Below are 15,124 nucleotides of genomic sequence, written 5' to 3'. Positions count from 1 at the left end.
GAAAACAGTGTAGAGATTCTTTATGAAACTAAAAATAGTTTCGCAGACCTGTACCCCTAGGTCTAAAAGTACATTTTATGTTAATAAGAAACAGAAATTTAAAATAGAGTTTCCCTATGACCTTGCAATTACACTCCCGGGCATTTACCCCAAATATACATATCAAGTGAGGAGAAGGGCCATCTGTACCCCAACGTTCATAGCAACAATGGCCACAGTTGCCAAACTGTGGAAAGAACCCAGATTCCCTTCAATGAAGGAATGGATAAGGAAGATGTGGTCCAGGTGTACATGGAGAATTGTGCCTCCATCAGAAAGGATGAATACCCAACTTTTGTATCAACATGGACGGGATTGGAAGAGATTATGCTGAGTGAAATAAATCAAGCAGAGATAGTTATCACATGGTTTTACTTACTTGTGGGGTTTAAGAAATAACACGGAGGACATGGGGAGATGGAGAGGAGAAGGGAGTTGGGAGAAAATGGAGGGGGAGATAAACCATGAGAGACTGTGGTCTCGGAGGAACTACTGAGTGTTTTGGAGGGGAGAGAGGTGGGAGGTTGGGTAAGCCTGGTGATGGGTACTAAGGGGGCACGTATTGCATGGACCACTGGGCGTGGTGCATAAACAGAGAAATCTGAACACTGAAAAGACATTTAAAATAAATAAAAGAAATTTAAAAATGAAAGAAAGAAAGCAAACAGGCAACTAAGCCACCTGGAGTCACCACACTCCAATTTCAAGCTAGATTACAAAGCTCTTGTAATCAAAACAGTATGGTGCTGGCATAAAAACAGACACACAGGACAATGGAATACAAGAGAAAACTTGGAAACTGATAATCCTAGTACTTTTACAAAGTTTATTCATTCATATTAAAGGTATATTTGAACTTGGCTCTGATGGAATTCTTAACATGAATGGGAATTTATAATATTGATGTCCTTTTCCAATATTTTCTACCAAAAAAATGCAGTTTTTAAAGATTGGATTTATTAGACAGACAGAGATCACAAGTAGGCAGAGAGGCAGGCAGAGAGAGGGGGGTGGTGATGCAGGTTCCTGGACAAATAGAAATACCGATGGGGGGCTTGATCCTAGGAATCTGGGATCATGACATGAGCCAAAGGCAGAGGCTTTAACCCACTGAGCTGCCCAGGCACCCAATAAATGCATTTTTTAAACAAACAACAAAGAAAGAATACTGCATATTGTCAAACGATACTGCATATTGTCAATCTAAACGAAGCGATCCAGAAACAATGCAATCTTTTTTTTTTTTAAGATTTTATCTATTTATTAGTCAGAGAGAGAGCGAGCGAGAGCAAGCACAGGAAGACAGAATGGAAGGCAGAGTCAGAGGGAGAAGCAGGCTCCCTGCAGAGCAAGGAGCCCGATGCGGGACTCGATCCCAGGACGCCGGGATCATGACCTGAGCCGAAGGCAGCTGCCTAACCAACTGAGCCACCCAGGCGTCCCCAATCTTTGTTTTTAACTTGTAAAGAATTGAACCTGAGTCTGGAGCTAACTATATACTCAGAGAACATGCAAATAGGATCTTCCCTCCACTGAATAAAACAGCCCAGCCCGGACCATGCAGCTGGGAGAGGAGCCCCAGGCCTGGGATTTCCAGGTGTCCACATTCACTGATCAGGGCAGAACACCAAGAACTCACCATGGAGTTTGTGCTTGGCTGGGTTTTCCTTGTTGCTCTTTTAAAAGGTAATTTATGGAGAACAAGAGACATTGAGTATGTGAGTGGATATGAGTGAGAGAAACCATCAGTTTGTGATGGATTCCTGACTAGGATGTCTTGTGTCTGCAGGTGTCCAGTGTGAGGTGCAGCTGGTGGAGTCTGGGGGAGACCTGGTGGAGCCTGGGGGGTCCCTGAGACTCTCCTGTGCAGCCTCTGGATTCACCTTCAGTAACTATGACATGAACTGGATCCACCAGGTTCCAGGGAAGGGGCTGCAGTGGGTCGCATGGATTAGGAGTGATGGAAATAGCATATACTATGCAGACTCTGTGAAGGACCGATTCACCATCTCCAGAGACAATGGCAAGAACACGCTGTATCTGCAGATGAACAGCCTGAGAACCGAGGACACGGCCATGTATTACTGTGCAACAGACACAGTGAGGGGATATCAGTGTGATCCCAGACACAAACCTTAGACTACAAAGGCATAAGACCAGCAGAGCGTGCACACTCCTCACCAATTCTGTCTTTGGTCCCAGGAGCAGGTGCACATGGAGTCTAGGGCATGTTTCCTGTCAGGGTCTGGGGTTTCCTCTCCATAGAGCAATTTTCCCAGGGGAGCCTCCTTGACATTATTCTGTGCTTACCTATTCACTCCCTGACTTAGAAACTTAGTTGTAACAGGAATAAAAATATACTAACATGCAAAAAAAAATCAGTTACATTACTTTCCTCTGGTCCTTAAATACTAATAAATTACAAATATCGTGATGCATGTCAACAAAACCTTTATAAGAATCTCATTGGCACTCACTGTGGATCACATGAACCTCCAACAGACCCAGAATATCACAGACGTGCACACACACACACACACACACACACTAAAAGACCCCGCTCCCTTTGCTAAAGGCTTGTTTAAGTAACCTGATGTCCCCAAAGCACCCCCTATCCCCTTGCTGAAGGCTTGATTGTTTCCATAGCCGGATGGCAACACATACCAGGATGTCTATTGTCTGTGATCACCCGGTCTGTCAAAAGAAAAGACAAATGAGGAATAGAGTGTACCTGGGACTTTCCAGAATGCTGAGCCAAGGCCCGCCAGAACAACCCTTGTGTCCTTGCCTTAAACCCAGTGCCTGACAATGCTTGATTTAAGTTAACCAATCAGATCCCTGTAACCAAGCATCTGCTTCTGTAAGCTCGCTTCCCGCCACCCCAACCCTTGCCCTATATAATCTGCTCCCCAGTCTATCCCAGCCCACAAGGGCTGATGCATCTGCAGGCACCTGTGTAACCAATAAACCTCTTGCAACTTGCATCCAGTGGAGGCTTGGTGTCTGCTTCTTGAGTGCGGATCGAGGGTCTTTCAACACACACACACACACACACACACACACACGAGTATAAAATCGCCACTGAAAAAATAAAATTAAATCGAAGAAAAGAGTAAAAAACCTTTATCACCATCCTGTAACTTCTCTGCAGCAAAGGTGGTCCCAGGACAGAAATACACAGCATACAGGATCACCTCCAGAAAGAAGAATCTTAAATAAACAACCTAACATTACACCTAAAGATGATTGAGAAAGAGCAACAGCTGAATCCTAAATACAGCAGAAGGAAGGAAATAGCAAGATTAGAGAAGAAAAAGATTATATAGAAACTAAGAAACACAGAACAGATCAAAGAAACCAGGAGCTGCATATGTTTTTTTTTTCTAATTCAATTGGCCAAGTTATAGTACATCATTGACTTTTGATATAATAATCAACGATCTATCTGTTCAGTATAAAACCCTGTGCTCATCATGTCACGTGATACTTCTGGGGGAACAAACGCAATACACCTGGGAATCCTCTACCTCCTTTCTCAAAATGAAAGAAAAAGGTCCCAAATAAATAACTAAGAAGTCTATTTGGTCCAGTGTGTCAAAGCCCTTATTTCCTTGGTGCATAAACAATGAATTCTGTAACACTGAAAAAAATTTAAAAATGTGAAAAAAAGTCTATATTCTCTTTTAATGTTTACTTAGCCAACATATAGTACATGATTAATTTTTGATGTAGTGTTCAAAGATTCATTATTTGTGTATAACACCCAGTGCTCATGACATCACCTGCCCTCCTTAATCCCCATCACCTGGCTGCCCATCCCCCACCACCCTCACTTCTGCAATCCTTGTTTGTTTCCCAGAATCCAGAGTCTCTCATGGTTTGTCTCCCTCTCTGATTTCTTTTTTATTTTATTTTATTTTTCAGTGTTCCAAGATTCATTGTTTATGCACGACACCTACAGCTCCATGCAATACGTGCCATCCTTAATGCCCAACACCAGGCTCACCCATCCCTCCACCCCCCTCCACTCCCAAACCCTCAGTTTGTTTCTCAGAGTCCACAGGCTCTCATGCTTCATATCCCTCTCCAAATTCCCCCAACTCACTTTTCCTTTCCCTCTCCTAATGTCCCTCATTTTATTCCTTTAATCCACAAGTAAGTGAAGCCGTATGATAATTGACTTTCTCTGTGGTCCTCCACACTATTCCTTATGTTCCACATAGAAGTGAAACCATAGGATAATTATCTTTCTCTGCTTTACTTACTCTAGTTGACATAACAGTATTCATCCATAAAAGTATTCATCCTTTCTGATGGTTGAGTAATATTCCATTGTACATATGGACCACGTTTTCTTTATCCACTCATTTATGGAAGGACATCTCAGCTCCTCCACAGTTTCACTATAGTGAACATTAATCCTGTGAACATTGGGGTGCATGTGCCCCTTTTTTCACTACATCTGTATCTTTGGGGTAAATATCCAATAGTGCAATTGCTGAATAATAGGGTAGTCCTATTTTTAAGTTTTGAAGAACCTAGACACTGTTTTCCAAAGTGGCTGTATCAACCTGCATTGCCCCCAAGAGCACAAGAGCATTCACTTTTCTCCACATCCTCTCCAAAATTTCTTGTTCCCTGTCCTGTTGATTTTAGTCTTCCTAACTCATGTAAGGTAATATATCATTGTGTTTTTTAATCACAACATTCCAAACTTTATTGCATTCTTATTCTAGAACTTGTCAAGTGGTTTTAACTTTTTTTTTTATTTTTTTAAATATTTAATTTCTTGAAGTTCAGGAATGTTCCCTCTATCCCTATACTTTGAAGAGTTTTAATCAGGAACAGATGCTGGATTTTGTCAAATGCTTTTTCTGCATCAATTGAGAGAACCATGTGGTTCTTCTCTCTTCTCTTATTAATTTGTTCTATCACATTGATTGATTTGCGAATGTTGAACCATCCTTGTAGCCCAGGGATGAATCCCACCTGGTCATGGTGGATAATCTTTTTAATGTGCTGTTGGATCCTGTTGGCTAGGATCTTGTTGAGAATCTTAGCATCCATATTCATCAGTGATATTGGTCTGAAATTCTCCTTTTTGGTAGGGTCTTGGTCTGTTTGGGGGATCAGGGTAATGCTGGCTTCATAGAAAGAGTTGGGAAGTTTTCCTTATGCTTCAATTTTCTGAAACAGCTTCAGGAGAATAGGTATTATTTCTTCTTTGAAAGTTTGGTAGAATTCCCCAGGGACTCCATCAGGTCCTGGGCTCTTGTTTTCTGGGAGGTTTTTAATCTCTCCTTCAATCTTGTTACTACATATTGATCTATTCAGGTTGTCAATTTCTTCCTGATTGTATTTTGGTAGTTTATAGTTTTCCAGGAATGCATCCATTTCATCTAGGTTGCTTAGCTTATTGGCATATAACTGTTGATAATAACTTCTGATGATTGTTTCTACTTCCTTGGTGTTGTTGTGATCTCTCCCTTTTCATTCATAATTTTATGAACTTGAGCTTTCTCTCTTTTCTTTTGGATTAGTGTGGCCAATGGTTTATCGATCTTATTGATTCTTTCAAAAAACCAGCTTTTAGTTTCATTGATACGCTCTACTGTATCTCTGGATTCTACCTCATCGATCTCAGCTCTAATCTTGATGTTTTCCCTTTTTATGTGTGGAGTTGGTTTGATTTGTTGTTGATTCTCCAGTTCTTTAAGGTGTAGAGACAGCTGCTGTGTTCTGGATTTTTCCATTTTTTTGAGAGATGCTTGAATGGCTATGTATTTCCCCCTTAGGATCGCCTTTGCTGTATCCCATAGGTTTTGGACCAAAGTGTCTTCGTTCTCATTGGTTTCCATGAATTGTTTCAGTTCTTCTTTGATCTCCTGGTGGATCCAAACATTCTTAAGCAAGGTGGTCTTTAGCTTCCAGGTCTTTGAGTTCCTTCTGAACTTTTCCTTGTGATTGAGCTCCAGTTTCAAAGCATTGTGATCTGAGAATATGCAGGGAATCATCTCAGTCTTTTGGTATCAGTTGAGTCCTAGTTTGTGACCCAGCATGTGGTCTATTCTGAAGAAGGTTCCGTGTGCAGTTGAGAAGAATGAGTATTCTGTTGCTTTAGGGTGGAATGTTCTGTCTATATCTATAAGGTCCATCTGGTCCAATGCGTCATTCAATGCTCTTGTTTATTTATTGATTTTCTGCTTCGATTATCTATTTCTGAGAGAGGCATGTTAAGATCTCCAACAATTAGTGTATTTATATCAATATGACTCTTTATCTTGATTAACAGTTTTCTTATGTAATTGGCTGCTCCCATATTGGGGGCATAGATATTTACAATTGTTAGATCATCTTGGTGATAGTCCCTTTAAGAATGATGTAGCGTATCTCTGACTAGATTCTTTAGTTTAAAATCTAATTTGTCTGAGGGGCGCCTGGGTGGCTCAGTGGGTTAAGCCGCTGCCTTCGGCTCAGGTCATGATCTCAGAGTCCTGGGATCGAGTCCCGCATTGGGCTCTCTGCTCAGCAGAGAGCCTGCTTCCCTCTCTCTCTCTCTGCCTGCCTCTCCATCTACTTGTGATTTCTCTCTGTCAAATAAACAAATAAAATCTTTAAAAAAAAATCTAATTTGTCTGATATGAGAATCGCTACCCCAGCCTTCTTTTGAGGCCCATTGGCATGAAAGAATGAAAGATGCTTCTCCATCCCTTCACTTTCAGTCTGGGTGTATCTTTAGGTTCAAAATGGGTCTCTTGTAGACAACATATGGATGGGTCCTGTCATTTTATCCAGTCTGCAACCCTGTGCCATTTTATGGGCACATTTAGGCCATTCAAATTGAGGGCAATTATTGATAGATATGTTTTTATTGACATCGAGTTACCTCTGAAGTCTTTCTTTCTGTAGATTGTCTCTATATTTCTCTTCAATGCTATTCTTGGGCTTTTTCCTCCTTTAAAGAAGCCCCCTTAATATTTCCTGCAGTATCGGCTTGGTGGTTGCACACTCTTTTAAGCCTTGCCGGTCCTGGAAACTCTTTATCTCTCCATCCACTTTGAATGTCAGTCTTGCTGGATAAAGTATTCTTGGCTGCATGTTCTTCTCATTCAGTGCCCTATATATCTTGCCAGCCCTTTCTGGCTTGCCAGGTCTCTGTGGACAGGTCTGACATTATTCTGATGGGCTTTCCTCTGTACATAAGGAGCTTCTTTGTCCTAGCTGCTTTCAAGAGGTTCTGCCTAAAATTATAATTCTTCATTCTTACTACTAGGTGTCTTGAGGACTTTCTAGAATCTGTAATCTTGGGGGAAAACCTTTCAGCCTCTAGTACATGAACGCTGGTTCCATTCATGAGATTTGGAAAATTTTCATGAAGAATTTGTTCCACTATATCTTCTAGATTTCTTTCTTTCTCCTCCCCTTCAGGGAGGGATTCCAATAATTCTGACGTTGTTACGTTTCATGGCACCATTTATTTCCCTGATTCCTTTTTCGTGGCTTCTAAACTGTTTGTTCCAGACTTCCTCCTGATCCTTTCTCTCTATATGTTTGTCCCCCAGATCAATAATTCTATCTTCTGTCTCAGTTACTCTAGCGTTGAGAGAATTTAGATTAGATTGGAACTCATTGAGAGCATTGTGAAGCTCATCCCTGGTAGCTTTCAGCACTTCCCTAATATTGAAAACATGATCTCTGGTCATTTTCAGTTTGGCCCTAATCAATTCCGTTTGGTCACCCATGGCTTTCTCCAACCTAGCTATTGCTTGAATAATTTTTAGCCTGAATTCTCTTTCCGACATATTGTCTATGTTGATAGCCATTAGTTCTGTTGCAGAAGGTCCATCCTCTGTATTCTTCTTCTGTTGGGCATTCCTCCTCCTAGTCATTTTGGTGAGAGATGGCAGAACGGGTGTAGCTGGGTGTATCGACTGTGGTGCAGTCAAGGTGCACCCTGGAATGCTTCTGAGCAATCAGGGTTCCCCACCCAAATGAGAGGAAAAAGAAAAGGAAAAGAAAAAAAGAGAGAGGGAGAGAGACAGGAAAGAAAGGTGAGATAAAAGAGAAGGTTCAGTCCAAACAGGCCCCAAGGTAAGATTTATGAAGTATACAAAGAGACACAGACAAACAAAAAGACTAATAAAAGTATATGACAAGAGAAAAAAATTATATATATATATATATATATATATATATTTGCATATATATATGAAGAACCTTTTGACGAGGAAGAACCTCGTCAAAAAGAACCCCAAGTTTAAGATTTATATACTATTAGGACAAATACAAAAACACAGAAATACTGGTGGAAGAAAAAGATGGGAGAGTGTTTATAAATTCTCAGTGTGGGTGAGGAATGTTGTTTTGATTCTTCTTGGATGTATCTTGATATCTTTGTTAAAAGGACTCAACTTTCCTAAGATAAGGGGGAATTAGGAATTGGTTTACCTATAGGGGTGGCATTGATGGGGGAAAAGGGATTACCTTGAAGTTTAACTCTATATGAATATTAGAAAATAAAAATTAAAAAAGGAATAAACTAGACTAAACTAAAATTTAAAAAAAGAAATTTAAAAAATAGAAATGCAAAAGGAAAACACAAGTGTATGTATCAAAAAGTTCAGGTTAGAAGGTTATTATGGAATTTGATGTACTGGACATCTCATAGTGTCGGTAAGTAGGTTAAAAAATTATCTATATAATAAAAAATTAACTATATTAAAAAATGAGCCAGAATAGTGGGATTGAATTGATAATAAAAATTGTCCCATGAAGTAGTGGTGGTTGTTCTCTCATTGTCTTTTTTTTTTCCTTTCCTGGTTGGTTTTCTGGGGGAGGGGCCTGCCACATGGGTTTTCACTCAGTTAAGTTCCCAGGTCCCCCTCAAGGGGGTGGGCTCTGAGGAAACTGGTTTTTTTCAGGCTTTTGTTCTCTGGAGGTTTTTATATTTGTTCACTTTTCTTTTCTCTCTCACCTTGACTGCTTTTGATGGTTTTGTAGGTTTAGAGGAAAGCAAACTGCACCATGACCTCGCTCTCAGAGAGAAGCCTCAGTATGGCTGCAGAGCCCAAATAAATCCCCCCTTGGCCGCTGGCAGAGCAGGTTCCCAGTCGCGGTCCCTGGGGACTCAGGATTTTTTGCTTGTACCCAAAACCAGGGCAGCAGCGGCTGTCTGGGCAGCTCCAGACTGCCAGAGAGGTTCCAAGCAGTGATCACACACTGAGATTTTCCCGCTGGCCCTGGCTGGGAGTGCCTGGTCTTTCAGGTCTGAGAGAACCCAGCTGGCATTTGTGTGCACCTCTCTCAGGGGAGGGCTCAGGGCACGACTCGGACTGTGATGGCATGGCAGGGCACTCAAGTGGGGACTGCAAAAAGGCTGTGCTTGTTGGCTGGCGAGGCTCCCAACCCCTCAGGGGAGCCGGGCCCCAGGCACTCTCAGGCATGCTGGTGGTTCAGTCAGACCCTAACACCAGATTCCTGCAATCCCCCTCCACCCCGTGATCCTTTGCTGTTTTTGAGTGCTTTCTGCCAGACTCTGGAGTTAATGCTGGTCCCCAGGTGCAGGGCACTCTCCTATTGGGATATTACTTTCCAGCGGGTCACCTCTTCTGGCTCCCTCCCTCTTTTGTTTATCTTCAGATATCAGTCCGACTTTCCTACTTAGCTTTACCTGCCCACTGGCGTCTTCTGCTCCAGTAGAGATCCAGACGTGTATAATTCTGATCTCAGGCTGATTTCGTGGGTAATCGCGGAGTTCTTTGGAAGGTAATCAGCTCACTTTAGGGTATAGGTTGAAAGGGCGCCTCCTCCTACTTATGGCCTCTGGAAAATCATATAATTAAAACAATCTCTTTTTACACATTTACCCACATCTTGGGGTGTTTGTTTCATGTTACACCAGAAAGAGTTTTGAACATACACACAAAATTATAGAGGTTGTGTGAGGTGTCCAAGAGCTTGTGTAGTGTGTGAGCCCCAGGAATTGGCCTGGGCTACTCCCTGCCAGACCTGATGTCCTTGAAACACTTGTGGGACAGAATGGGCAGGTTCATGAGAAAGGTGGAAGCTCTGCTGTTGATGGGGACAAGATGATTTTGCTTCTTTTCGATTTTCTCTAAAAAGTAGAGAGAATTAGTGTTTGTGCAGTTCTATTTTCAAGTCTCTAACATTTCAGTATCTCTACGTTCCTCCCAAGTCATTTCTGGGATTATCTGCAACAGCTCTGCTGTGTGTACTTGACACAGGATGAAATGCACAAGTGTAGATTGTGTGATATGATAAACCCTTCTGTCAGAATCGGCATTATCTAGAGCAAGCAAATCAATTTCCCACTAAATTTCCTGTATTTTCTTTGCAATTCTTCCCTCCTCATTCCTTCTTCACTCTGTCCCCGCATTACTATTGATCTTCATGTTACCTTACACTAGCTTTAATTTTCTAGAGTATATAATTTTGTAATTGTAATAAGTGTACCTTTATTTATACTTCTATTGCTCAGTGAAATACTTGACAAGACCATGAAAGACCATGATATTTATTATGTTTTTTTTTTTTATGATGGGCAGCATTCCAAAGAAGACAAAGACCACAATATGTTCACTTTTTTTTTGTAGTGTCTTTTGTACTGATCCATAAATTTATTATTATGTCTGGAGATCTTTATCTCTCAGTTTGTCTTTTTATTTTGTGATGCAACTTTTTTTTTAATTTATCTTTTATTTTCAGCATAACAATATTCATTATTTTTGCACCACACCCAGTGCTCCATGCAATCCGTGCCCTCTTTAATACCCACCACCTGGTACCCCGACCTCCCACCCCCCCTGCCACTTCAAACCCCTCAGATTGTTTTTCAGAGTCCATAGTCTCTCATGATTCACCTCCCCTTCCAATTTCCCTCAACTCTCTTCTCCTCTCTAACTCCCCATGCCCTCCATGCTATTTGTTATGCTCCACAAATAATTGAAACCATATGATAACTGACTCTCTCTGCTTGACTTATTTCACTCAGTATAATCTCCTCCAGTCCCGTCCATGTTGCTACAAAAGTTGGGTATTCATCCTTTCTGATGGAGGCATAATTCTCCATAATGTATGTACCACATCTTCCTTATCCATTCGTCTGTTGAAGGACATCTTGGTTCTTTCCACAGTTTGGCGACTGTGGCTATTGCTGCTATAAACATTGGGTACAGATGGCCCTTCTTTTCACTACATCTCTATATTTGGGGTAAATACCCAGTAGTGCAATGGCAGGGTCATAGGGAAGCTCATAATATCCTTTAAAACTGAAATTCTTTGGTTCATATACCTGCGTTTTTCTTTTGATTTTCTATTTTTTTAACTTTTTATTTATGTTATTATTATTTTTTTAATATTCATATAGAGATAAGCTTCAAGGTAGTCCCCCTTCATCAAAACAATGCTACCCCTATATGTAAACCAGTTTTATTCCCCCTTTATCTCAGGAAAGTTGGGTCCTTTAACAAAGATATCAACATACATCCAGGAAGAATCAAAATAACCAGCCTCACCCACACTGAGAATTTATAACAACTCTCCCAAATTTTTCTTCTGTCAGTGTTTCTGTGTATTTGTTTTTGTCCTAGTAGTATATAATCTTATACTTGGGGATCATTTTAGCTCAATACTTATTTTCATTTTTCTTTTCTTCTCATTTACATTTGCCCGTCTTTTTGTTTGTCTGTTTCTGTTTGTATACTTTATAAATCATAACTTTGGGGCCCATTTGGGCTGTGTCTTCTCTTTTCTTTATTCCTTTTTTCCTGGCTGTCTCTTTCTCTTTATTTTCTTTTTTCTTTTTTATTAGTGGGCACTCCCTATTGCTCAGAAGCATCCAAAGTGCACCTTGCCTGCACCATGGTTGATACATTCAGCTACACAACCATTCAGCAATCTCTCACCAAAATGACTAAAAGGAGGAATGTTCAACAGAAGAAAAATTCAGAGACTGGGCCATCTCTCTCAGAGCTATTGGATATGGACATAGATATTATATCAGAAAGGGAATCCAGGCTAACAATTATCCAGGCAATAGCTAGGTTAGAGAAAGCCTTTAATGACAAAATGGAATTGCTTAGGGCAGAAGTGAAAGCCACCAGGGAAGATGTTAACAATGCTCTCAATGAGTTCCAATCTAATTTAAATTCTCTAAAAGCTAGGGTAACCGAGGCGGAAGATAGAATGTGTGATCTTGAGGACAACAGAGAGAGAAAAAGAATCAGGAGGAAGACTGGAACAAACAGCTTAGAAGCAATGAAAACAGAATTAGGGCAATAAATGATGCCATCGAATATTCCAATGTCAGAATTATTTAAGTCCCTGAGGGGGAAGAGAAAGAAACAAGACTAGAAGATATAGTTGAAGAGATTCTCCATGAAACTTTTCCCAATCTGGTGAATGGAACCATCGTTCATGTTTTAGAAACAGAAAGGGTTCCCCCAAGATCATAGAATCTAGAAAGACCTCAAGACACCTGACTTTGAAAATGATGAATCACAATTTTAGACAGGGGATCTTGAAAGCAACTAGGGGGAAGAGATTCTTTACATACAGAGGAAAGCCCATCAGAATAACATCAGACCTGCCCACAGAAACCTGGCAAACAAGTAAGTGCTGGCAAGAAGTATTCAGGACACTAAATGAGAAGAACATGCAGCCAAGAATACTTTATCCAGCAAGACTGACATTCAAATGGATGGAGAGGTAAAGAGCTTCCAAGACCAGCAAGGTTTTGAGAGTATGTGACCACCAAGTTGGCATTGCAAGAAATATTACAGGAGGTTCTATAAAAGATGAAAAAAAAAAAAAAAACAAGAATATCACTGAACAGAAATATATGGAGAAAATCTATAGAAACAATGACTTCACAGGTAACATGATGTCAATAAAACCTATCTCTCAATAATCACTCTCAATGTGAATGGCCTATATGCGCCAATAAAATGACAAAGGGTTGCAGATTGGATAAAATGACAGGACCCATTCATATGTTGTCTACATGAGACCCATTTTGAACCTAAGGATATATCCAGTCTGAAAGCAAGGGGATGGAGAAGCATCTTTCATGCCAATGGGCCTCAAAAGAAGGCTGAGGTAGCAATTCTAATATCAGATAAATAAGATTGTAAACCAAAGACTGTACTCAGAGATACAGAATGACACTATATCATTCTTTTTTGTTTGTTGGTTGGTTTATATATATTATATATTTATTTTCAGCATAAGAGTATTCATTATTTTTGCACTACACCCAGTGATCCATGAAATCGGTGCCCTCTCTAATACCCACCACCGGGTACACCAACCTCCCACCTCCCGTTCAAAAACCTCACATTGTTTTTCAGAGTCCATAGTCTCTCATGGTTCACCTCCCCTTCCAATTTCCCCCAACTCCCATCTCCTCTCTAACTCCCCATGTCCTCCATGCTATTTGTTATGCTCCACAAATAAGTGAAACCATATGATAATTGACTCTCTCTGCTTGACTTATTTCACTCAGAATAATCTCTTCCAGTCCCATCCATGTTGCTACAAAAGTTAGGTATTTGTCCTTTCTGATTGAGGCATAATACTCCATAGTGTACATGGTCCACATCTTCCTTATCCATTTGTCTGTTGAAGGGCATCTTGGTTCTTTCCACAGTTTGGCGACCATGGCCATTGCTACCATAAACATTGGGGTACAGAATGGCCCTCTTTTTATGACATCTGTATCTTTGAGGTAAATACCCAGGAGTGCAATGGCAGGGTCATAGGGAAGTTCTATTTTTAATTTCTTGAGGAATCTCCACACTGTTCTCCAAAGAGGCTGCACCAACTTGCATTCCAACCAACAGTGGAAGAGGGTTCCCCTTTCTCCACATCCCCTCCAACACATGTTGTTTCTTGTCTTGCTAATTTTGGCCATTCTAACTGGTGTAAGGCGATATCTCAATGTGGTTTTAATTTGAATCTCCCTGAAGGCTAGTGATGATGAACATTTTTTTCATGTATCTGATAGCCATTTGTATGTCTTTACTGGAGAAGTGTCTATTCATATCTTCTGCCCATTTTTTGATATGATTATCTGTTTTGTGTATATTGAGTTTGAGGAGTTCATTATAGATCCTGGATATCAACCTTTTGTCTGTACTGTCATTTGCAAATATCTTCTCTCATTCTGTGGGTTGCCTCTTTGTTTTGTTGACTGTTTCCTTTGCTGTGCAGAAGCTTTTGATTTTGATGAAGTCCCAAAAGTTTCTTTCTGCTTTTGTTTCCTTTGCCTTTGGAGACATATCTTGAAAGAAGTTGCTGTGGCTGATACCGAAGAGATTACTGCCTATGTTCTCCTCTAGGATTCTGATGGATTCCTGTCTCACATTGAGGTCTTTTATCCATTTTGAGTTATCTTTGTGTACGGTGTAAGAGAATGGTCGAGTTTCATTCTTCTACATATAGCTGCCCAGTTTTCCCAGCACCATTGATTGAAGAGACTGTCTTTTTTCCACTGTATATTTTTTCCTGCTTTGTCAAAGATTATTTGACCATAGAGTTGAGGGTCCATATATGGGCTCTCTACTCTGTTCCAATGCTCTATGTGTCTGTTTTTATGCCAGTACCATGCTGTCTTGGGATCACAGCTTTGTAATAAAGCTTGAAATCAGGTAACATGATGCCCCTAGTTTTATTTTTGTTTTTCAACATTTCCTTAGCGATTTGGGGTCTCTTCTGATTCCATAAATATTTTAGGATATTTGCTCCAGCTCTTTGAAGAATACCGGTGACATTTTGATGGGAATGGCATTAAAAGTATAGACTGCTCTAGGCAGTATAGACATTTTAACAATGTCTATTCTTCCGATCCAAGAGCATGGAATGGTCTTCGATCTTTTTGTGTCTTCTTCAATTTCTTTCATGAGTGTTCTGTCATTCCTCAAGTACAGATCCTTTACCTCTTTTGTTAGGTTTATTCCCAGGTATTTTATCGTTCTTGGTGCTATAGTAAATGGAATGGATTCTCTAATTTTCCTTTCTGTATTTTCATTGTTAGTGTATAGGAAAGCCACTGGGTATTTACCCCAAA

General features: G+C 40.5%; 1 protein-coding gene across 1 annotated transcript in view; it reads left to right on the top strand.

Annotated features, from left to right (window-relative positions):
* Window positions 1–1,617: 1,617 nt before the first annotated feature.
* The window catches only part of LOC123392248, a gene marked incomplete at its 3' end in the record, with an annotated part of 66,468 nt that continues 52,961 nt past the window's right edge, over window positions 1,618–15,124 (top strand). Inside the window, exon 1 of the mRNA XM_045080620.1 lies at window positions 1,618–1,725. Coding sequence (XP_044936555.1) covers window positions 1,680–1,725 — 46 coding nt within the window. The remainder of the gene's footprint in view (window positions 1,726–15,124) is intronic.

The sequence above is a fragment of the Mustela putorius genome, unplaced genomic scaffold (assembly GCF_011764305.1).
Source record: "Mustela putorius furo isolate JIRA1106 unplaced genomic scaffold, ASM1176430v1.1 tig00000479_pilon_pilon_pilon, whole genome shotgun sequence".
Taxonomy (NCBI): Eukaryota; Metazoa; Chordata; class Mammalia; order Carnivora; family Mustelidae; genus Mustela; species Mustela putorius.
This window is presented reverse-complemented; position numbering and strand designations above follow the sequence as displayed.